Here is a 25,596-nt window from a genome sequence, read left to right on the forward strand (position 1 = left end):
TATATTTTACTAATTTATTTTTTTCAAAATTATCTCGCAATAATTGCTACATACTATTCAAGTTAATCCAACATTGTAGTGGTTCTCAAAAGCCTTTATAAAAAGCATAACTAATTGTTGTTCCCCTTGTACATCAGTTGGCGGCACCAAACGTCCATGAGATAATAAGATATATCGGCAACGAATCCTATTATGGCGAAGGCTTATCTCATCAATAATAAGGTTTTGCTGACGTTGATTGGTAGCCTGTCTTATTAATATTCATTAGGTCTAGTTGACGTTGCGGCATTCCTACCAATGGCGAAGGCTTATCACCTGAATATGAATATGAAAGCCTTCGCAGTAGTAAGATTCGTACATTTGAATGCGGATTAGGTGACGTCAACCTACATGAGCGGATTCTTCGTCGCTGCTGCGCATCAAAACCAGACGTAAAGGCGCAAATTAAGCTTCCAAGCTGTAATTTTAACAGCTTTCTGCTTGCAGTGGACAGTAACATCGTTTGTTTTTTTAAGGGAGTAACCTAGCAACGTTTCAGTCTTTTTTGCGGCCGTAAAGTGTTACATTTACGCATTAGTCAACAGCTTTTTAACTTTGACGCATGACGCCAAACCTAAATAAAGCATCGGAGTAATTTTACATGATTTTATTTTTCATTACTTGAATGCTTTAAGGTTTCACAACTTGCAAACATGGACGAGAAGGTATTTACGAAAGAATTAGACCAATGGATCGAACAGTTGAACGAGTGCAAGCAACTGTCGGAAAACCAAGTGAAAATCTTATGCGAGAAGGTGAGTTACATGTGAAATCATCATCAGCTGTGGCATTGTTGCATTGAATATTAAAACACGTGTTCTGACAGGCGTCCCGTGGGCGCAGCAGGGCAGACTGTCTAAATTTGTTACCAGCTCAGATACAGTTGCAGTTCGCCCATTATTCTATTATTGGCCATCTGTGCGCCGTGAATGTGACTAGTGACTGTTGACTGTGCAGCGCAGATAGCAACCAGTGCTCGTCGGGTTGAGCCCTCTTTAGTGTTATTCGTTGTCAGGAAGAGATTTGAGGTTTTGATTTATAAGAGAGCATGGATTGAATATAACTATTGTATAATTATTCAGTGAAAATTCCCGGTTCAATACAAGTTGAGCTCAATCAACAGCATTTGTGGCATAATATTGATTACCACAGAAAAAATACTTTCAAATCCTCCCTCTTTTTCTTTAAAAAAAAAAAAGCGAAAATCTGGGTTACAGTGAGACACTTACAATGGAAGTGAACGGGGGCCAATCAGTAAACGTCAAAATACTCACTGTTTCAAAGGTATAGACACCAAATGTAAACAAGATGTGTGTTAACATGATTTCTGTGTGATAAAATCACTTACTAACCTTTTCTGTGTAAAGTTATAGCCAATTTTACAAATTCATTGCCATGACGATGTAACACCATAAAACCTAAAACGACTGGGAAAAAAACACGACAGTTTAAAGGACTTTACAGCTCAAATAATACATGAGCTTTGACAGAAGAATTAATGCAATTGTTTTTTTGTTTGTTTTTAATTATAAGCTTAACATTTCTGCTTTTAAAAAACTCCTAAATTGGCCCCGTTCACTTCCATTGTAAACGCCTCACTGTAACCTCGATTTTTGCTTTTTTAAAAGAAAAGTAGGGAAGAGTCAAAATAATTTTTTGTGGTAATCAACATTATGCCACAAATGCTGTTGATTGAGCTTAACTTATATTGAACCCGAAATATTCCTTTAATGTGGTAAAAATGAAGCCCATTGGGTTTACATTGCATAATAATATTATAATTACGTAGTTTAATTCAAGGATTGTATCTCCATTAATAAATATGTTCTTATATTGTTATGTCAACATTTTAATGTGTTCAACGTTTGTTTCTCACACTGTAATGTCCAGTTGCTATTTCGGTAACAATACAATAATTTGTTAACATTACATAACAACAACGTTAGTTAACATGAACAAACAATGAACAATACTTTTACAGCTTTTATTAATGTTGGTTAATGTTGATTTAAACATATACTAACACATTTTTAAAATCAAAAGTTGTATTTGTTAACGCAATATGAACTAACAATGAACTAACAATGAACAATTGCATTTGTATTAAATAACATTAACAAAGATTAATAAATGCTGTATATTGTTAATTGTTTGTTCATGATACCTAATGCATAAAGTGCCACCAGATGTGACCCTAATACTTTTGTTTGTGTAACCAAATGTAGTCAGGTTGACTCAGTCATATTAAATAATGATTTTTGACTTGAATAAAACCAGCTGATTCAGATATCACCATCTCAATATTATTTTTATTTTACAGAGCATTTGGTCTCTTATACTTCACTTGCAGTAATAAACTAGGCACATTAGACATAGTAACCAGATACTAATATTTATTCTTCACTGGTCCATGTCAACATTGCCTCCCACAGCTTGTTAGACTTTAAAATATGTAGGTTAATGATTGAGACAATTGCTCAAGTGCCTCTGTCTTCTAACCCATTTGCTTTTCAATCTCAGACTAAAGAAATTTTATCCAAGGAGTCAAATGTCCAGGAAGTGCGTTGTCCAGTCACAGTATGTGGAGATGTACATGGCCAATTTCACGATCTCATGGAATTGTTTAAGATTGGGGGTAAATCGCCAGACACTAATTACCTCTTCATGGGAGACTATGTGGATAGAGGTTACTATTCAGTCGAGACAGTCTCACTTCTGGTGTCTTTAAAGGTAAGTGTCATCTGCCAATCAGAATGAATAGATAAAGCTTTAATGTTGATTTCTACAGTAATAATACAACAAAATGTGAATTCTGGGAGCTAATATTCTGTTATGCATTTGTTATTAAGTGTAAATAAGGCAGTTCTTATGGATAACATAACAATTAAATCCTCCAGGTTCGATATCGAGAGAGAATCACCATCCTTCGAGGAAATCATGAAAGTAGACAAATCACACAGGTCTATGGCTTCTATGATGAGTGCCTGAGAAAATATGGAAATGCAAATGTTTGGAAATATTTCACAGACCTCTTTGACTACCTTCCTCTTACAGCCCTTGTAGACACACAGGTAAATTGTTTTTTGCATGCATTGTTGCTTTGTTTTTGGCAAATTTTGATCAAAACTAGAGGTAGACCAATATATCAGTTTTACTGTTTTTTTTGGAACTAATGGTTATCTGCTAAATCAAGCCTAATAGTTGCCAATTGTTCTTTTTATTCCTTAAAGTTTATCTGTCGCCGGCACTAAAGGATTCTAGTTAAATGGCTTGGTTTTACTCTAGAGGTGAAATTAAAACAATCACTGACTGCCCGTGGGGATCTGCTGTATCTAAATCTTTCATCCTTGACAATATTTATTCATATTTTCATCCTCACTTCAATGCATATGTTGTTATTTTGACTAGATGATCAAGTGTTTTAAATTGAAGCGAGGGCATGCAAAGAAAAATGCAATTAAATGGAAATGAGCCCCTTCAGCACATACAGTGCATCCGGAAAGTATTCACAGCGCTTCACTTTTTCCACATTTTGTTATGTCACAGCCTTATTCCAAAATTGATTAAATTAATTATTTTCCTCAAAATTCTACAAACAATACCCCATAATGACAAGGTGAAAGAAGTTTGTTTGAAATCTTTGAAAATTTATTAACAATAATAAAAAAAAAATTTAAAAAAAAATCACATGTACGTAAGTATTCACAGCCTTTGCCATGACACTCAAAATTGAGCTCAGGTGCATCCTGTTGCCACTGATCATCCTTGTGATGTTTCTACAACTTGATTGGAGTCCACCTGTGGTAAATTCAGTTGATTGGATATGATTTGCAAAGGCACACACCTGCCTATATAAGGTCCCGCAGTTAACAGTGCATGTCAGAGCACAAACCAAGCCATGAAGTCCAAGGAATTGTCTGTAGACCTCCGAGACAGGATTGTATCGAGGCACAGATCTGGGGAAGGGTACAGAAAAATTTCTGCAGCATTGAAGGTCCCAATGAGCACAGTGGCCTCCATCATCCGTAAATGGAAGAAGTTTGGAACCACCAGGACTCTTCCTAGAGCTGGCCGCCCGGCCAAACTGAGTGATCGGGGGAGAAGGGCCTTAGTCGGGGAGGTGACCAAGAACCCGATGGTCACTCTGACTGAGCTCCAGCATTTCTCTGTGGAGAGAGGAGAACCTTCCAGAAGAACAACCATCTCTGCAGCACTCCACCAATCAGGCCTGTATGGTAGAATAGCCAGACGGAAGCCACTCCTCAGTAAAAGGCACATGACAGCCCACCTGGAGTTTGCCAAAAGGCACCTGAAGGACTCTCAGACCATGAGAAACAAAGATTGAACTCTTTGGCCTGAATGGCAAGCATCATGTCTGGAGGAAACCAGGCACCACTCATCACCTGGCCAATACCATCCCTACAGTGAAGCATGATGGTGGCAGCATCATGCTGTGGGGATGTTTTTCAGCGGCAGGAACTGGGAGACTAGTCAGGATTGAGGGAAAGATGAATGCAGCAATGTACAGAGACATCCTTGATGAAAACCTGCTCCAGAGCGCTCTGGACCTCAGACTGGGGCGAAGGTTCATCTTCCAACAAGACAACGACCCTAAGCACAGAGCCAAGATAACAAAGGAGTGGCTACGGGACAACTCTGTGAATGTCCTTGAGTGGCCCAGCCAGAGCCCAGACTTGAACCCGATTGAACATCTCTGGAGAGATCTGAAAATGGCTGTGCACTGACGCTCCCCATCCAACCTGATGGAGCTTGAGAGGTCCTGCAAAGAAGAATGGGAGAAACTGCCCAAAAATAGGTGTGCCAAGCTTGTAGCATCATACTCAAAAAGACTTGAGGCTGTAATTGGTGCCAAAGGTGCTTCAACAAAGTATTGAGCAAAGGCTGTGAATACTTATGTACATGTGATTTTCTTTCTTTTTTTTTCTTTTTAATAAATTTGCAAAGATTTCAAACAAACTTCTTTCACATTGTCATTATGGGGTATTGTTTGTAGAATTTTGAGGAAATAATGAATTTAATCCATTTTGGAATAAGGCTGTAACATAACAAAATGTGGAAAAAGTGAAGCGCTGTGAATACTTTCCGGATGCACTGTACATTGTGTCTCCAACTTCATATCTTTTGAATAATAATTAACCTTATTCCTCATTAAACCTCATCTAGTGAAATATATATATATATATATATATACACACAAAATCCTTCATCTGGTGAATATAAAGGCTATAAAAAGCTTAATTGTGTTAATACTAAACATATAGCATTGTAATGGAGCCAAGTCTCCATCATTTCAAAATAAGAGTCTCCAGTGTGTTTCAGATTGTTTATAGTTAAAAATCCCATTTTATGCACCAAATCTTAACTTTTTTTTTCTGGTTGTTACAGTTTTTCTGAATTGCTAAAACACATTTCTTGAAACCTTCACCCATTTTCTCACAACTTTAAATACAAAACCAAATCTTCAAACATCATACACAAAACCTGTCTCTTCTGGCAAAATCAGACAATCGCCTCAAAACCATTTCATCTGTGCTCAAAATCAAACAATGCTTTCAGATCATACACAGCAAGTGTCTCATTCCCTGTTTTTTGCTTTGACTTTTATGTTGAAATTCTGGTTTAGTTCCCTGTTCCTGTTTCCTGTTAGTTTTGTAGTGCTTTGTAATTTCATTTTATGATTGGTTTTCCCCTGATTGTTTCCACAGGTGTTCCTCGTTCCCTTGTTTGCCCCCATGTATTTAAGCCCTTGTTTTCCCCTGGTTTCTTTGTCAAACTCACATGTGTTTTTCTGTGCTTGATTTCCTGTGTTTTTGTTTCATTCTATTCTGAGTTACTTTGTTTATTTTTTGGTTTCCATTAAAAGCTGCATTTAGATCCTCATTCCACGTCTGCCTCGTTACAGCAAGTCAATATATAAACACTACAGAGCATTTTTTTTAGACACTACATAAAAAATGGAGAACACAGCATCCAGGGCATGTAGTTACAGAAAAAAATATTTACTGTATAGAGTAAGCGCATTTTGCAATTACTGTTAAAAAAAGTATAGTAATCACAACTTACAGTAGTACAGTGGATATACTGTAAGTACTGCAAGTAATACAGTATTGAAAGTCTGTATATTCAGCACCTGCATACTGTAAAAATACAGTAGTCCAACTGCAAAACCCCAAAGAACAAAGAATCCTCTAAATGAAAAACACATTACAGTAAACTCAAAAATGTTGTGCAACTGCAAAGTCAATGAGAGATTCATTCTGCCACAGCATCACGTTTTCACATCATTAGAAACAAGTGTGAACAATTGAGTCGCGTGTAAACGATGACTACTGTGTTGTAGTTGTCAGAGTCGGAGCCAGGATATTTTATCTGAGGGGGCATTTGAAATTTAGAAGGTGGCACAGATTTGTCACTTTAAGATGCAACACTGCTGAAAATAAAGTTTTTTTCCCACTAACACCTTCGTTGTCGTGTGAAAGGCATCGCGAGTAATGGCTTTGATAGATATGCACATGCATAAGCTCAGCTGAAACATCTTCAAACAATCTAAATAAATAAAATCTGTTAAAATGAAAAAGCATTAACAGTTACAATTTGTATGCTCTTTTTCTCACTTTCCTAATAATTAATTATTTAACAATAAACGAGGCAAATGTTACAGTTTTTTACAATTGCTTAAGCATGATGTTGAAAACAGGGCTCATTTTGTCAAAACACTACGCAAAATTCACACAACCACACACAAGTAGCAGAACACCTCATATCTTTTGCAAAATGAAACACTTCATTCAAAACTATACAAAAATGTACAATTTTGGCACCGTATGGCACACACATGATTCATAAAATCTGATTCTGTTTGAACTAGTTACACACTGCTGTGCTCATCTAAAAGAAAAATTAACATTTCTACTTTTCTAATGATATAGTCTGGGTTTGATTTTTTTCAGAGATATTGTTAGAGGAAAGTACATGAATATATTGACCAAACACAACACACAAGACCAGTACTGCACACTGATGAAAATATTTATTTCTCTCCACATTGTAAAATCAGTCAATACATCCATGCATTGGGGCCTGGGTAGCTCAACGAGTATTGACGCTGACTACCACCCCTGGAGTCGTGAGTTCGAATCCAGGGTGTGCTGAGTGACTCCAGTCAGGTCTCCTAAGCAACCAAATCGGCCCGGTTGCTAGGGAGGGTGGAGTCACATGGGGTAACTTCCTCGTGGTCGCGATTAGTGGTTCTCGCTCTCAGTGGGGCGTGGTAAGTTGTGCGTGGATTGTGGAGAGTAGCATGAGCCTCCACATGCTGCGAGTCTCCGCGGTGTAATGCACAATGAGCCACGTGATAAGATGCACAGATTGTCTCAGAGACTTGTCCACCGCCACCCGGATTGAGGTGAGTAACTGCGCCACCACGAGGACCTACTAAGTAGTGGGAATTGGGCATTCCAAATTGGGGAGAAAAGGAGATAAAAAAAAAATAATAAAAAAATACATCCATATATTTCCAAAGGTTGCATTTTGTGCTGAAAATTAGAACAGAACATATTCTAAATAGAGTATAATACATAAACACAGCAAAAATATTTGTGGAGACAAAAAAGAAAGCATGAATTAAAAAAAACCCCTAAGCATCATCTCTTCGCCTAGCTGGATCTGGCCAAAGCACTTCGTCCACATCACAGGCTATGTCCTCTCGCAAGACAGCGAGGGAAGAATCTTCTTGAATGACGAATCCATCCTTGCACAGACCCTGCATCAATTAGGTCACAGGCCTCCTCCATGGCTTGAATGAGGGGTATCCTGACATAGGCTGGAGATCGTAAACCTTCCACCGCCATGCCGAAGAAAACTCCTCAATGGGGTTACAGCAAGGAAGGGAGAGGATGGTGGGAGGTATTGGAGTGAAAATTGTGGATACTGATGAAACCAGTTTTGGACCAGAGCAGATTGGTGGAAAGATACATTGTCCCAGATGACAATGTATCTAATCTGCTCTGCATCCGTTTGGTCTTCTGCTGTGACGATGTTGTGTAGTCTGTCTAAAAATGTGAGTATGTGGGCTGTGTTGTAAGGACCTAAGTTGGCATGGCGGTGGAGGACCCCATTCTGCATGATTGTAGCGCACATTTTGATGCTACCACCACGTTGGCCCAGGACATTCAAAATAGCTCTGTGGCCAATGATTGGTTTCTCCGTCTTCCTTTTCCTCTTACTGCAACGTTACCTTCCATTTTTGCTGAAGACAGGTAAACTCACCTGTTGCCTTTTTATAGTGCTTATGCCTGATTGGTGAGTTTACAATTAAGCACCTAAGTGTCTGTACACCTGACGGCCGTGTTTGATCAACTGGTTCATAGGTGTGGTATTTTGAAAGGCAGTGCCTTGAAATGGAAAAGAAGTGACATCATGTTAGATTTCTGTGTCTAATGTATAGAAGTGTGTTTAGTGTTTTGCAAAAAGTGTGAGGCTGAGAATGTGCTTATAGTTGTGCAGATCTGGGTTGAGGTTTTGCTCCTTGAGTGTCAGGTTTCACTAACTGTGTGTAATTTTTAATTTGAGTGTGTAAGCAATCGTAAAAAACTGTAATTAAAAAATTAACAATAACTAAAATGACTAATGAGAGAACTATAACATTCCATCGAATAAAATCTGGATTGAGGCTTGCAAACTACTCTAACCTAAACACCTCCTAAAGCAGAGCACATGATATAGTGGTCTGTCTGAGGGGGCACTGCCCACTGGTGCCCCCCCATGCCCCGTGGCACCTACCCTGGTAGTTCTGTTTACCATTGTGCAACACAAGTGCATCGCAGTGCAAATGTGTTTTAGTGAGTGAGAATGTGTTTAGAGTTTTGCAAAAAGAGTGATTGATTCAACAAATGGGTTTAGGCCACTGAGCATTTGGTTCAGAGAATGGGGTTTAGTGTTTTAGCAATTCAGAAAAACTGTATTGGGATTTTGGTTGCACAATAAACTGCATCTGGGATTTTATTTATTTTGGACTCTTGTAGCCTTTATGTCTGTGCCCGTCATAGTAAGAAAAGGATAAGTTTTTTTTTTTTTAACATTCTTTAAATCGATTTTAAAAACTTGGCAGACTAATTGGTTATCGGCCTTTTCCACCACCTTAGTTATTATCGGTATCGGCAGAATCCATAGATGGTCGACCTCTAATTAGAACAACAAGATATTGGACAGTGATTTTGTTTAACTGTACAAATAAAAGTGATTGAACATGTATTGTTAAGCAAAGACATGGGAAGTAACTTAACAATTACAAAAGGGAAACCATTTTAACTTACAGATAAAAAGCTTAAAGATTTCCTCTGTCTGCACAGATATTCTGTCTCCATGGAGGACTGTCACCTTCAATCGATACGCTGGATCACATTCGCGCACTGGACCGTATCCAAGAAGTTCCCCATGAGGTACATATTCCACTTATTAATATCAGACAGATGTCTAGTGTTACTGTCATATTTCAATCATTAGGAATACTACATACAAAGCCTTACGAAATCTCATTGGCAGGGTCCCATGTGTGATTTGCTGTGGTCTGATCCAGATGACCGTGGAGGTTGGGGAATTTCCCCAAGAGGGGCGGGGTACACATTTGGCCAGGACATCTCAGAAACTTTTAATCATGCCAACTGCTTGACTCTGGTTTCACGAGCTCACCAGTTAGTGATGGAGGTAAAAGAAAATATGATTTCCAATGTTGAAAGAGAGGATACACTCACAACATATTTTATATGATCATTCATAATCTTTGTGGGGGATTTTATATGTGGTTTGTTCCAGGTATAAATTAAATTGTTATGTGAAATTATATTAAACATATATGAAACTCTGTCAGAAGGTCTAAAAATATTCAAACAACTTTAAAAAAAAATGTTGTTCTCAAATTTAAAATAATAACACAGGTAATAATAAAAAAAAAAAAAAAAAACATTGATTACCTACAGAGTTAATACAATGACATGATCTCATTTTTAAAAATCATTTTACAGGGCTATAACTGGTGTCATGAACGGAATGTTGTGACGATCTTCAGTGCGCCAAATTATTGCTACCGGTGTGGTAATCAGGCTGCAATTATGGAACTTGATGACACGCTCAAGTATTCCTTGTACGTAAAATATATATATATATATATATATGTAATCTCCCTATGTTCACATCTTGATGTGTTATTGTTCTATAACATTGCAATTATACATATTTGTACTAACCAGAATGATTTCTTTTAGTTTACAGTTTGACCCTGCTCCACGTAGAGGAGAGCCTCACGTCACTCGTCGCACTCCAGACTATTTCCTGTAAGATGGGAAGGCTTTTTAAAGATAACTGTATTACAGCACTTTCTGACTAGTGGACAATGTTTACTCATAGAAGACATGCTTATCTGTTCAAATCTTCCAACACTTAGTCCTGTCCTTGGACCAAAACATGTGCCATATCTGTACTGCAATAACACAACAGTAGATGCGGTCATCTCAACCAAAACACAAATGTAATATTACACTCCCATCTGCATCTTGTGTTTTTTCTCTGCTGTAATAAGAAAGCTGTTGTGTTTTTAATCAGGACACAAACTAGTCAGTTTATGTGCATTCTTCTAAAGAGCCATGTATTATGGAATAACATTATTTGCATATACACTTTAAATGCTTATGACTGTACAAGTTTTGGTGAGCGTAAAGTAGCGCTGTGTTTTATAGCTGCATTTTCATGCTGCATGGCCGCGGGTTCACGGTGAGCTCTCATCTAGCAAATTTCCGACTGCTGTTTAAATGATTGCCCTCTGCAGTGTTTGTTACAGGTGGGTATGAGACACTTAGTTTTACTCCTTTTCAACGTACCTTAAGCACTTTTTCAATGCAGTATTTGTTATTGGACTTAGTCTTCAGAAAATCAGCAGTGTTTATGTTTGGGTTTGCTTTTGTATGTAACTGCAATATTTCCTAATAATTTGTAAATCAGAGCACAATTAAGGACAGATTGGAATGGCAATAAAGACTCATGCTGTTTATATGAAATTGTAAAGGGTGTTTGTTAAGACACAACTGTAAGTGTCATGTGGTGGATTTATTTTAATTGTATAGGATTAGGTTTGTTTTTTAACATCATCAAGATGGAGCTATTTTCTTTGGACTCGATAACCTGAACTCTAGTTCTTTGTACTTTTATTTCATTCTTTAAAAATGGTGCTTCAAAATTAATTGGAATAACCACTATAAAAAAAATAAATAAAAAATAAAACATTTGCAAGTAAACGGTTAGTTTTTTCGCTGGGTCATTCAGTGAAATCAGAACCTTTTCTTTGTTTTAAAGTGATTTTTAAAGTTGAATTTTAAACATTCTATCAGACAAAGAATACCTTTAAAAATGCTACAGGCCATAACTAGATTTATGCTCAGGATCATAACACTACAAGGTGTTTATTAGAAAGAGAATTTAATGCTAATATTTATACAAATATGTTCACTTTAGTGTGTGTGTGTGTGTGTGATTAATGTTTTTTTTATTATTATTTCATTTTTAAGAAATATAAACACAAAAAATAACACAGGCCAACAATTATTAGGAAATATAATAATACATTATTAGGGGATATAATAAATCAATAAATAAAATGCATACAAGGAAAAAAGTTTTAAGAAATAAAAAATTAATATTTAATAAAGTATTTATTATTTGTTAAATAATGTCACTTTTTTATTAATCAGTTGTTTTCTGTGGGGAACCCACTTAATATATATCTTACACTGAATATTAATATACACAGGTTTATAAAATGTTTATGCTTTAGGCTTGTTTTAGTGTCTTAAAGTTTAAGAGCTAACAGTAAAAAAAAAAAAAAAAAAACCTAATGTAATAAGCACATTAAATTACTTAATCAATAACTGCATTCCTTTTATTTCAAAGTCTTTTCGTTGACTAACCAAACTACACTTGGTGAGTGTAAGCAATTATAATTCATGTGAGAATTAATTATATAATAATTTTATTTTATATATATATATATATATATATATATATATATATATATATATATATATATATATATGACGCATTATAATAAATACAGTCTCACATAAATCTATTTTTCCGTTGTTACCAAAGTGTTCAAAGCTATTCAGAACTTTTCATTTGAAATCGCGCACACGCTGTCTCTGGTTGGTTGTGTGCAGCAGTGATTGTACACTGCAGCGTGCTTCACATTCATTCGGCCTCAGTGCGCGAGACAGATATCTGCTGTGGAGTGCTGTGATTGTGTCTGACGGCTCACTGTTGCACTGTAAGTAACAGCATCCTTATTTATATACTGTCAGATGCCATTGTCAATACATATATGTTCCTTCTTTTTTATTGGCTGTGTAAGATTAGATGGGATGGCAAACCCCTGTGCTGTCAGTAAGTGGATTTGTGATGTGGCATACAGCGGTTGCAGCAGAGGTGCACAGCTGGAGTTATTCTGATGATTTTAATGATATGACTGTAACATTGCTTAAAGTGTTTGTCACCCGGAGCATCCGTCCAATGTTCTTATACACGAGATTAAACATAATCTAATTCATATTGGGGTTTATGACAAATGAAAAAGAAAACCGAATGGCAGCCACCTAACCGGTACTGACTGGTCTTGAACCATTCTTTGGCAGTAGGTTACACTGATGGTATTCTTGCAAATGGGTATGCAAACGAACACATGCAAATCATAATTCAAATTTTTACACTACTTATTTTATTGTGCATAAATATTGCAATGGATATATATATATATATATATTAAATAAGATGCATCCAATCCATTACTTTTGAAATATCAGGAGATTCATATGTAGTCTTTAAAGCAAGCTATTGGGCAATAAATATGCCGTTTGGGGGAAGAGTGTCAAACACGGCACCTCAGCTCAAAGTTCAGTTCACGGATCAGCCAGTATCTTATCACCATCGCGAGTGTTTTATCTTTGCATGTTTGGAAAGCATGACATGTTAATCGTGATTTCAATGCACATTGCTTAACAACACGGATGCAGCGCGAGCCAAAGCACCAGTCGCGCGCCGATCGAAGTGATCGCGTGTGAATCACATGAACCTTAATTTGACTTAAAGAAACACTGACCCGCTTTCATCACAGTCAGCACAGTAAAGTGAAACGCTTGATTTACTGTCCTCCCATCAGCCATCTTTGGTGCATTGTCAAGAGCAGCACATTTAATGCACGCGATTTATTTCATTGCATTCATTCTGTCTTTAGGAATACACTTTTGCGCACTTCGCGAATGCAGATAAATGGTTAATGGAGTTTTATCTGACACGCAGCCTTGGTGAAATATTTGATACAGAAATCGCTTTTCTATTGGTGCTTTAAAAGGAAACGAATTCACCCAATAATATTAACCGCCTGCTTGTAAATTGCATTAGCGCACATACTCTCAATTCAGAAAACTTTACAATCTGTTTCTTTTTACTCTTGGTTGCCTGTTGTATAAAACACAACAATTATTTATAGTAATACACAGAAATACTAAAAACAAAAACAAAAAAATACTCAAACCAGCCTATCTGGAATCAACAATCATGCCACGGTCGAAATCACTGAGATCACATTTTTTTCTCCATTCTGATGGTTGATGTGAACATTAACTGACCCATATCTGCATGATTTTATGCACTGCACTGCTGACACAAGATTGGCTGATTAGATAATCGCATGGATGATTGTTGGTGCCAGATGGACTGGTTTGAGTATTTCTGTAACTGCTGATCTCCTGGGATTTTCACGCACAACAGTCTCTAGAATTTACTCAGAATGGTGCCAAAAACAAAAAACATCCAGTGAGTGGCAGTTCTGGAGATTGAAACGCCCTGTTGATGAGAGAGGTCAACAGAGAATGGCCAGACTGGTTTGAACTGACAAAGTCTACGGTAACTCAGATAACCGCTCTGTACAATTGTGGTGAGAAGAATATAATCTCTGAATGCTATTCTGAAATGTGGGTTGGCACTGTTTTGGCAGCATGTGGGGGGCCTACACAATATTAGGCAGGTGGTTTTAATTTTGTGGCTGATCGGTGTATTTTCGAGCAGGTCTCTGTGCACTCTTTATTTTGGAGACTCAGCAGCACCTGATTTTCAAGCCTTTCTCTGGTTGACTGGTCAACGACATGCTGATTCAGCAGTGGCTTAATTCAGAGAGGAATTTCATGTGCAAGCATTGTTCAGTTTTCGAGGGGGAAAAAAATAAAAGAATAGAATATTTATTTATATATTTTTTTGATGGACCAGATTTTTTTTTTTCATGATAGTTAAGTAAAAATGTAAGGGAGGGGGAAAGTTCTGTTATCATTTACTCACCCTCATGTCGTTCCAAACCTGTATGATTTTCCTTTTTATGTGAAACACAAAAAGAGAATTTTTTTGGTCTTTTCCATACAATGAAAACAGTGACAAGTGGCTGTCAATATCAAAAAAGGACAAAAACTCACAATTACAAAAGTAGTCCATACGACATATATACTGTATATTCCAAGTCTTCTGAAGCCATACGATAAATTTGAATGAAGAACAGATTGAAATTTAAAGGAATATTCCGGGTTCAGTTCAAGTTAAGCTCAATCGACAGTTTGGATGTGCCACGATGGTCTTGAATTTCGAATATTCCTTGAATTTATGATAAAAATGCACATTCTAATGGTAAAATTAACATTTGAATTTTGGATGTGTTCCAAGCACTGATGATGACTAAAAAAGTTGCAGTGTGAAATGAATAAAACAGAATGTGGCCATATCAAGCAAGCTCATGTGAACATAACAGAGCGTAATAATACCATACCCTTAAAGGGACAGTTCACCCAAAAATGAAAATTCTCTCATCATTCACTCCCTCATGCCATTTTAGATGTGTATGACTTTCTTTCTTTTCCAGAGGATAAGTTATGATTTTTAGTAGAATATTTCAGCTCTGTAGGTCCATACAATGCAAGTGAATGGTGACCAAAAAGCTCAGAAAAGCACACAAAGGCACCATAAAAGTAATCCATAAGACTCCAGTGTTTTTATCCATATCTTCAGAAGTGATATGAGAGGTGTGGGTGTCATACACATCTGGAATGGCATAAGGGTGAGTAAATGATGATGAGAGAATTTAAATTTTTTGGGTGAACTACCCCTTTAACACAGACTATTCGACTAGTTGTTCAAACAACCGACTGACTAGTCGATTATGAAAATTGGTGGTTTTGCACATCCCTAATTGACAGCATTTGTGGATGATTACCACAAGAAATCATTTTGACTCCTACCTCCTTTTCTTTAAAAACAGCATAAATCGAGGTTACAGTGAGGCACTTACAATGGAAGTGAATGGGGACAATTTTTGGAGGGTTTAAAGGCAGAAATGTGAAGTTAATATAATTTTTTTAAAGCACTTACATTAATTCTTCTGTTAAAACTTGTGTATTATTTGAGATGTAAAATTGTTAAAATCGTCATTTTAGTGTTTGTCTTTACGTTGTCATGGCAACAAAGCTGTAAAATTGTATAAAACTTTACACAGAAAAGGCTAGTAAGCAAATCTATCACACTAAAATCATGTTTACACATATATTGTTTACATCTTGTTGCTATACTTTGTAAACAGTATTTTAACGTTTACAGATTGGCCCCATTCACTTCCATTGTAAGTGCCTCACTGTAAGCCTTTTTTAAAGAAAAGGAGGGACGATTCAATATAAATTTTTTGTGGAAATCAACATTATGCCACAAATGCTGCCGATTGAGCTTAACTTGTATTGAACCGGGAATATTCCTTTAATTTATTCTCTGAACATGTCCTCAAATCTCATTCAAGATTCCACATATTCAAATGCGGTGCATCATGATTGGTTAAGAGACATGTGAGAAGCAGTGGTTTGAAGCCACTGAAATCATACGAGGTTAGAGGGACATACAGGTAACTCTTGGGGTATTTGTTCTTTTAAGTCACGGTATCTTAAATTGTTTTCAGTTTTACAAAATTCCTTGTTGTCCATAGCATTCACACTATTGAGTAATGGAACAGTCAGTCTTAAAGGTAATGCACTGTATGCATAGCCAGATTTATTTGTTCTGTTCAAATAAGGTGAAGGGTCTCTTAGCTTTGAACTGTTGAATTTTTTCACAGTGTACCATGGCAGCCGAGCTCTCCTCCTCCATTAACATTAAAGAACCTCGATGGGATCAGGAAACATTTGTGGGTCGAGCAAAGCATTTCTTCACTGTCACTGACCCCAGAAATATCCTCCTTTCAAACGAACAACTAGAAAAAGCACGTCAGATTATTCAGGATTACAGGTAACTGTAATAAGACCCTCATGCTCTGTTTCAAACTGAAAATAAATTGACATTTTCAGATCCACTGGGGTAACTTCCACTAAGATATTTATCTTACATTTATTTATGTGTTTTTGTATATTTTGTTTATTGTAACATGGGCTGAGTTTGCTAGATACCGACATACAATAAATACATTTTTACCTCTAACATTTTCTTATGCTTTGAAGAAAAGGGGTGGTAACGCCAGGTCTCACAGAAGATGATCTTTGGCGGGCAAAGTATATTTTTGACTCTGCGTTCCATCCGGACACGGGCGAGAAAATGCTCCTGATTGGTCGCATGTCTGCTCAGGTCCCTATGAACATGACCATCACTGGATGCATGATGACGTTCTACAGGTGGTCTAAAACTGGAACACGTGGAGTTCTTTGTATTATAACTCTAGAGAACTAGCTTTTTCAGATTATTATTGTGTTCTAATATACTTATAAGAAATTTGGAAATTAATAACAGTTGATATTAATGCTACTTTTTGCTTTTAGGACGACTCCAGCTGTTCTGTTTTGGCAGTGGATCAATCAGTCTTTTAATGCAATAGTCAACTACACCAACAGGAGTGGAGATGCCCCCATCACAGTAAAGTAAGAGGATATCCACAGTTTTCCTGACCAATCACTGGGCACTGCCATGATGATTCAAATTGCCGCTGGACTGTTTTCTGACTCCGTTCTCCATTAGAAGCAACGTAAAATCTACATATACAAGCGTTCCAGACAGAGAACAACAACCCTTTTAAGTGTTAGTTTGGAGAAAACAATTAGCCCAGACTCAACTTGTGCTGTTGTTTTCTGCCATAACAACTCAAAGTAGTTAATGATATCAAACTAAGTAAACTCGGTTCAAAACTTCACGTCAGCCACCCACTCCTTTAACTTTGACAGGTGAGGCATTGTCAAGAAAGGTCATCTCAACTCTCTAAAGTATCAGCACTATGGATTCACATGCTTTTTTGACAGTTTTCTCAAATTTGACATGCTAAACGTCACATTATCCACTAAGAACAAATGCTGATGCGAGTGAAAACAATGGGAGGACAAAATAGGACTTCTCTCCATTAAAAAAAAAAAAAAAAAAAACTTCAGATGTTCGGCGACTATTTTTCGGAACTGGTGTGAATAGCATCTTTGGAATTCATTGTTTCTAGTCAAAACAAAAGCTCATTCGGAATGAACATTCACACTGAAATGTCTTATGATAAAGTCTTGGTGTGAATAGACTGTAACTGTTGTACTTCATAGAGTCAGTGTGTCTGCTTATTATTTGTTGTTGTTAAATTCTGTCATAGTTTACGCACCCTAATGTCATTCTAAACCCGTATGACTTTTGTGGGGGAAAAACTGAAACATTTTCACAGCTTTTTGCCAAGTAGTGCACGTGAATATTGCCTCCGGGCTGTCAAACTCCAAAAAGAACACAAAAAAAACACAGTAAAAAGTAATCAATATGACTCATACACTATATTCCAAGTCTTCTGAAGCCATACAATCACACAACAGATCGAAATGTAAGTTTTTATATACTCTTAAATCAAATCATTAATCAATTCCCAAAGGCATCGATCAAATATCCCAAATCAAATATGGCAACTATGGTGCAGGCCATGATGTCATTACATTTGGTCACAAGATATTCAAGAACCAATGAGGTTTGATGTTATAGATGTCCAGCTTACTTTGGTTGGGTAAATAATGAAATATTTTTTTTTATTATTCAGAAAAGCCAGTTAAATAATATAAATACTGTAAATAACAGATATAACATAACTATTTCATCATAGCTTTTCAATTCCTTCTTTCAAACAAACCACAAGAATACAAAAAGAAATGTATATAGAAACATACGAAAATTAAATACAAATTATACACACACACACACACACACACACACACACACATACATACATACATATATACCACATACCTATACATACGCATACCCATACCTATACCCATATACATACAGTATATACATACATATCCACGTAAAATATACATACACATACACAACTATATAAATAGGCAGATGGAAAGTTCCCTTCTTAACAAAGAAAAAAACTCAGTAGTAGTATTATAAAAATTTTACTAACTGTGATTTTAAAGAAAAAATAGTTTTTCTGCTACAGAAATAACATTCATAACTGGTATAGTTGTGCATCTTAGGATGTAGCCGTTTCTTTGTAGATGTATTTTTAGATGCTGCTAACATTATTAACATTATTAAAATTATTAAATATTGTTGGCCCTCTGACACAACATTTTGGGGGAATTAAACCAAGATAAAGTACTTCAAAAGTATTTGTAAGATTAATAATCTTTCTATAACTTTATGAAACTCCAGAAAATATTATAGTAATTAGCATTTATATATCCACATTGTCTCCAACACATTAAAACTTTTGAAAAAATCCCATAGTAGCCTATATCTTAAATCTATTATCTAATACATTCGGAGTAAAGTCAGAATCATATGAACTCCATCTTAATAATTTTTAATGACAAAAGTGTTCATTTTTGGGTGAACGATTCCTTTAAGTGTGTGTTTAACCTTAAATTGTGTGTTGCATTATTCATGAATTCTGTATTATGTCCTTGCAGCCAACTTGGCACAGCATATGTATCAGCCACCACAGGGGCGGTGGCGACGGCTTTAGGACTAAACGCATTAGCAAAGGTAATAGTCGATTGTTACTGATCAGCAAGTTCACTCTTAGAGCTTTTAACTTTAGTTAAAATGTTTTCACATCTAGGTAGCACATATTACAATGTTTATCACACAGTGGTGACTCTATATGTACATCATGTAATCCTATCAACATTCATGTTTAGTAATTTAGCAAAGATATAATGATTTGGTTGTCTGTTTTTCAGCATGTTTCTCCACTCATAGGCCGCTTTGTGCCATTCGCTGCTGTAGCCGCTGCAAACTGTATCAATATTCCTCTGATGAGACAACGGTAAATATTTGTCCACCACAAAATGCTTACTGTACAGAAAGACGTTTGACCTCATTTTACTAGATTGCTCAGCATTGTTTACTGACGCATTTACAAAAAATTCTGATGCTGAATGAATGTCGTAAGAGTGCATAAGTGTTCTTTAGAAAGACATGAGAAACTGAGTGTGTCGTTCCTTTTTTATGAAACAGGGAACTCAAACACGGCATTCCAGTAACAGATGAGAATGACAATCGATTAGGAGAATCTTCAAAGGCAGCTCAACAGGCCATCACACAAGTGGTAGTGTCCAGAATCCTCATGGCCTCTCCGGGAATGGGTATGTTTGTGAATTTGTTTCATTAAACTGATTAGAGTCAAGTGAAAACAAATAATGCACATACCTGTATATCCTATGCACTTTAATGTTGATTTAGCAAAGCGTGACACTGAAGATTCAAAGAAGTACCAGTAAATGCATGCAATGAACTATGCTCTACATTAAAAATGTTTATCCTCACAAAAGAGCATCATTTAACTGTTTTAAATGAATTATGTTATAATTATGTTTTTTTTTTTTTCCCTTGTAGCCATCCCTCCATTTTTAATGAACTCCTTGGAAAAGAAGGCCTTCCTCAAGGTATTGTTAATAATGTGTTGTAACTTTTTTGTTCACTTACAGTACCTGAAAGTTTAAGAAAAGGCTGGAGAAAAATGGTTTTGAACTGTTGGTTGCAAGCAGATCATGCACACACCCGACTACAGTGTCCACTCTGCTTGAATGCATTAGACTTTAGAATGACCTTATAGAGTCATCGGCTTTGTTGCATCTTTTCAGAGGTTTCCATGGATGAGTGCACCCATTCAAGTTGGCTTGGTTGGATTTTGGTGAGTTGCCAAAGATTAGACTGATGGTCTAATAAACAGTAATTTTCTGTAACAGTAACGTACCGAGGCGTTTGAGTTTTCATGACCCATTCTTTTGTACATTCTTTCTTCCTTTTAGCCTTGTGTTTGCAACTCCACTGTGCTGTGCATTATTTCCACAAAAGAGGTGAGAATATTCTCAAAACTGTTTTTTAAAAGGAATTTTTTCAGTGAAGTTTTGTCGACATTACACATCTTACGCATAGGCCCTGATTTACGAAAACCTAAAAATGAAGATTTGGTGCATAAGATGGGTCTTTTAACTATAAACAAGCCCGAAACACTTCGGGGACTCTTTATTTTGAAATGACAGAGACTTGGCTCCATTACAATGCTATAAATGTATTTACCAAATTAAGCATTTAACAGCCTATATAATCACCAGATGAAGGGTTTTGTATAAATATATACAGTATTTCACCAGATGAGGTTTAATGAGGAATAAGGTTTATCATTATTCACAAGATCCAGCATACCTAAAATCATTTATGCAGAGCTACGCGCCCACTAGAATTCTGTGGTCGGCTAAGGAACGTCGCCTTATTGTACCAACACAAAGAGGCACCAAAACACTTTCCCGGACTTTCGGCTTCATCATACCATGTTGGTGGAACGACCTTCCCAACTCCATCCGTGAAGCTGACTCACTCTCTGTCTTCAAAAAATGACTAAAAACACATCTTTTCCATGAGCACTTAACCAGTCATTAATAAAAAAAAAATTCAAAAAAAAAAATGTAAAAACATTCTGTTGCACTTTATTCTGTTTTGAATACTATTATGATGCTAGTGATACTTTGTAATATGGCACTTTTTGTTCCACTGTCTCCTAAGATGATTCGCTTATGTTTTCCTCTCTTGTAAGTCGCTTTGGATAAAAGCGTCTGCCAAATGAATAAATGTAAATGTAAATGTAAGATATGAAGTTGGAGATGTTTTCATTTGGTCACAATTTTCTTTGCAAGCCCTCGCTTCAATTAAAAAATATGCATTGAAGTGAGGATAAAAATATGGATGAATTTAGTCAATGATGAAAGATTTAGAGACTGCAAATTCCCAAATGATTGCTTTAATTTCACCTCTAGCGGCTGCTGTTATACTGCAGAATCAAGCTGTTCTTTTTTTCTTTTTTACATATTTTTTTTCTTTTTATCCCCTTTTCTCCCAATTTGGAATGCCCAATTCCCACTACTTAGTAGGTCCTCACGGTGGCGCGGTTACTCACCTCAATCCGGTTGGCGGAGGACAAGTCTCAGTTGCCTCCACTTCTTAGACAGTCAATCCGCGCATCTTATCACGTGGCTCGTCGTGCATGACACCCCGGAGACTCACAGCATGTGGAGGCTCATGCTACTCTCCGCGATCTTACCACGCACCCCATTGAGAGGGAGAACCATTAATCACGACCACGAGGTGGTTACCCCATGTGACTCTACCCTCTCTAGCAACCGGGCCAATTTGTTTGCTTAGGAGACTGTGAGTCACTCAGCATGAATCAAGCTGTTCTAACTGTAGAATCTTCCAGTGCCGGCCACAGAGGATCACAGAGGAATAATAATACAAAATATAATTTACGCCGGCAATGGCATAGATTTTTGCCAATAATCGATAGTTCCAAAAAGCAACTATCACTACGGATTAATCGGTAAAACCGATATATCGGAGTACCTCTAGGTCGGACCCACCCACGCTTTCGCACGTGGGAATACCAACTGTTGAAAATGCAGCTCACTTGTGGCTCTCCTTAATACCAATGATTTAAGTATGGTCATTGATATGATTACAGTTATTTTAAAGAAAGACAAGTTAAAAAGCAAAATGATTGAAATTAGGAATTAAAATAAGAGTACAGAAATTGTGTGTTATAGTGTGTTGTGTATTTTAAGTTGGATTATGAAAACAGTGTATTAAGTTCAGCTGTATTTTTGTGCTCTAAATATAATTTTGAATACAAGAGTTGCTCACCAAAAATAATATTGTATTACATTAATGCACGTTAGAGATACAGCAACATTGGGTACATCCAGTCTCTGTTTGTCCATGGTGTACCATGCAAATCAGATTAATGCTCGATCCTTAATACCTCCACGCGCAGTTACCATTTCTGCAGATTCAATAAGGGAAAGCCGCAACAACTGACAAGACGTGGTTTTTGTGTGTTTTGATGCTATTTTCCTCACGGTGCTTTCAAATTTGCGTATTTATCCCCTTTTTATACACACAAACTTTTAGTAAATCAGGGCCTCTGTAAAATATATTTTTGTGTGTGTGTGAAATGCTGCAGCACTTAAGTTGCATTTTGTTCTGCATTCAGCTCAATGGCGTTGAGTCGCTTGGAACCAGAGTTGCAGGAAAAGATTCGAGCCAGTCATCCTGGAGTAGAGAGGGTCTATTTCAACAAAGGACTGTGAGACAAAAGTCAGTGAATCTCCACTTTACTGGAACTGTTTCACTCACCATGAATCCAGAACATCTCTTCTGTGTTCCAAAGTTCACCCATTCCTCTCCAGGACATCCCAGCTCAGTCATTTTGGAAGGTGTTTTGACATTTTCGACTGTTTTAATTGTTTTTAAACTAAATGCATTTTGTCATAGCTGATCTGTGCCAGTCTTTTGTCAGACATGTGTATGACGGTGCTTATTAATTTACATACGAGTAGTTTGTTTTGAAATTTGCAATTGTAATTGTGCGTGCTGCCACATTATTCCATGTGCCATTCAATGTCGTTTTCGGTAAGGATCAAAGATGGCAGATTATGTTCTTTCTGATAGTATTTATTGCATTGTTGTAAACAGTATTTCATGTATTATCTTTTCATGAGGGTTGCTGTTTATACAGAACTGCCAAATTTCAAATTCAGTTTTAAGAAAAGTCATGGGACCTCATTATGTCAATAGTGCAATCAGTTTCAAACATTGCCAAATACAGACCTATGCTGCACATTTCCTTAGATGCAGGTTTAATAAACAGACACTGTAGCATGGATTTAATGAAGAGTTTTATCTATTTTACTATGCTCAGTATTTCGAGTTCAATCCCTTAGATGTTATATGAGATATGTTGAGTAGTGTGTATTTTCATATAATTTCTTCTGCCTGCCTACCATGCAAGAACAAACTTTTTGTAAGTGAAAATAGTATGAGGTTAAAGTTCAAAGTGTTGGTATTGACTGTTCCAAAGTCCACTCCTCTAACAGTTCAAATGATGGAAACACCTATTTTTATTTTTTTCAGTCTGAACTCATTAGAGCGATACTTGAATAGAAAACAGTACCTGTTATCCTCCAAGACCATTTTATTTTAGCCTCAAAACCTTCTTTTCATGTACCATATTTTCATCTTCAGTGTTTTATGTTACTATCTTTTTTAAGGTATTCACATGCAAGTCTACATAAAATTAACTAGAACAATCAAACAATATAATAACTAATGGAACTGCTTGATGGTTTCACTGTCTGAGCATTTCCTTATAAATCCAGTCCTGCTGGTTTGCCAATTCAGTTTTAAAAAATACGATTTTTTTTTTTTTTTACTTTATGTTTAATGGACAAAGTATCCATGTGTTGCTGTTAATGTGAAACCTAGAAACTGTACTGAGAAAGCATGACAGCTCCCATTCCCTGTGTGTTAACCAGATTGACCTTCATTGTTGTGAAACTATGAACGACATTTCTTGTTCAAGAGCCTCTGAAGGTTTTCCAATGATCTTTCAATTCCATAGTTGAAGTATCACACATCTCTGTGGAAGATGATGAATAGGGAACATCTTTTGTCATTTCTAATGTATTGAAAATGATTTTTGGGACAATTTTGTATGGACGGGTCCCTTCTCCCCTAAATCCAATGAGTATGTTATCACAGAGGCATCTCAAGGCACATAGTGCTCAGATCAGTCCTGTTCTAATTTGAATCTGTGATACTTGTGGATCTTGAATCAATCAAACATAACTGACTTAGTTGCTCAAGGCATCACAACAGCATTGGGGCCATGAGGATCTTTAGACAAGAATACAGCAGATCTCTTTTTTTAAACACCTTTAGGAGGTAGTTTAGATTAATTTTTAAATTAGATATCAAGTAAAATACTAGAATACATTCCCTTGTGTACTGAACACATCATAACACTGTTTTATTCCCTAATCGCATTATATGAAATAAATTATGCATCAAGACATCTGCATACTTGGAACACGAAAAAAATGAGAATACTCGAGATGGCAGGGGTGATTTACTGGTCCACTCTTAAAATGAATGAGATGGGTGTAAGGTTTACAAGATCAATAATTTAAAGTGGGTATTTTTATTTTACAGTGTGGGGGATATTGTACTGTGTAAATTACCTAAATAAAATAAAGAGTATTACAAAGCAATGGATCTTTTTATTACTACTGTACAGGTTATGTGGTCAGCTGCTCCATGGCCAACAACAAGGGCCTATCCTTGTTAAATGAGACATGATAACCACAATGTTACATGTGCTTTTTAGGACTGTGTTTTTTTTTTTTTTTTTTATTGTTTTGTGGCATTTTGACCGCAGAGATTTAACAATATGAGATTTAAAATGTCAATGAAATTTTCCTTCAGCTGGTTGTGGCGCCATCTTTAGCAGCATTAATAGAATGTGTAAAGGGCGGAGTCTAGTGGACATATGTGGAACTGTAAATCTCATTATGATAGGAGTCCACACTGACATCCATAGTTAGTACACAAAGCAACGCACAGTAGATGTTAATTGTTTTATTATTTGAATTTATTATTATTTTTTAAATGAATAACTCAGGTTTTTATGTTTTTAAACAGAAGAAAACATCTCATTTCATTTATACCACTGCCAGAAAATTAGGCCTATATTTAAAGAAATTGATTACATTAGTCTCGTTTACAGGCAGCGGGTGAAACAGAATAAGAAAGCATTTTGAGCCTTAAAGACTTGTGAAATCAGTACCAGGAGAGTTGATCTGACAGCACTTTTGAGCAGGGGCGTAGCCACGGGTGGGCAAACTGAACCCAGGCCCACCCAAAATATTAAAGATTATTCTCTGACTTCGAATATAAATTCATAAAATGGTAAAAACAAAATGTTTAACTTCTTTTTTTTTATTTTTATTTTTTTACTTTTTAACCTCTTCAACTTCTCTGGAAAAATCATCAGAGCCATAATCTGCCGGTAAATGACAGAATGTATTAGAAAAGACGGCTGGACAACAGAAATAGTCAAATTTAGTACTGAACATTGTCATGATGTGCACAAAACAAGAGATCTCCCATCAAAGACGCAGACAA

The 25,596-nt window shown here is 36.4% G+C and overlaps 2 protein-coding genes across 2 annotated transcripts; both read left to right on the plus strand.

Moving 5' to 3' along the window:
- Window positions 1-352: 352 nt before the first annotated feature.
- On the plus strand, window positions 353-11,343 carry LOC127418053 (serine/threonine-protein phosphatase 2A catalytic subunit alpha isoform-like). Its single transcript, XM_051658389.1, has 7 exons — window positions 353-794; window positions 2,560-2,769; window positions 2,937-3,110; window positions 9,411-9,500; window positions 9,604-9,765; window positions 10,083-10,201; window positions 10,323-11,343. Exons 1-7 carry the CDS (start codon window positions 693-695, stop codon window positions 10,393-10,395), a joined length of 930 nt encoding a protein of 309 aa, XP_051514349.1. The 5' UTR covers window positions 353-692; the 3' UTR covers window positions 10,396-11,343.
- A 923-nt stretch (window positions 11,344-12,266) lies between these two features.
- On the plus strand, window positions 12,267-24,683 carry LOC127417978 (sideroflexin-1). The gene is made up of 11 exons (XM_051658270.1): window positions 12,267-12,373; window positions 16,244-16,413; window positions 16,623-16,793; window positions 16,938-17,036; window positions 19,050-19,125; window positions 19,323-19,408; window positions 19,600-19,727; window positions 19,978-20,027; window positions 20,226-20,275; window positions 20,394-20,441; window positions 22,628-24,683. The coding sequence occupies exons 2-11, from the start codon at window positions 16,250-16,252 to the stop codon at window positions 22,722-22,724; spliced, it is 969 nt and encodes a 322-aa protein (XP_051514230.1). The 5' UTR covers window positions 12,267-12,373; window positions 16,244-16,249; the 3' UTR covers window positions 22,725-24,683.
- The last annotated feature ends 913 nt before the right edge of the window (window positions 24,684-25,596 follow it).

Source organism: Myxocyprinus asiaticus, chromosome 27 (genome assembly GCF_019703515.2).
Source record: "Myxocyprinus asiaticus isolate MX2 ecotype Aquarium Trade chromosome 27, UBuf_Myxa_2, whole genome shotgun sequence".
In the NCBI taxonomy this organism is placed as follows: domain Eukaryota; kingdom Metazoa; phylum Chordata; class Actinopteri; order Cypriniformes; family Catostomidae; genus Myxocyprinus; species Myxocyprinus asiaticus.

Bases quoted from the DNA above. Each gene is read 5' to 3' on its own strand.
- LOC127418053 (XM_051658389.1), top strand. From the start codon at position 693: ATGGACGAGAAGGTATTTACGAAAGAATTAGACCAATGGATCGAACAG. The intron at 3,111-9,410 runs GTAAATTGTTTT...CTGTCTGCACAG, and splicing joins CAGCCCTTGTAGACACACAG to ATATTCTGTCTCCATGGAGG. The intron at 9,766-10,082 runs GTAAAAGAAAAT...ATCATTTTACAG, and splicing joins CTCACCAGTTAGTGATGGAG to GGCTATAACTGGTGTCATGA.
- LOC127417978 (XM_051658270.1), top strand. From the start codon at position 16,250: ATGGCAGCCGAGCTCTCCTCCTCCATTAACATTAAAGAACCTCGATGG. The intron at 19,409-19,599 runs GTAAATATTTGT...TTTATGAAACAG, and splicing joins ATTCCTCTGATGAGACAACG to GGAACTCAAACACGGCATTC. The intron at 20,276-20,393 runs GTGAGTTGCCAA...TCTTCCTTTTAG, and splicing joins GTTGGCTTGGTTGGATTTTG to CCTTGTGTTTGCAACTCCAC.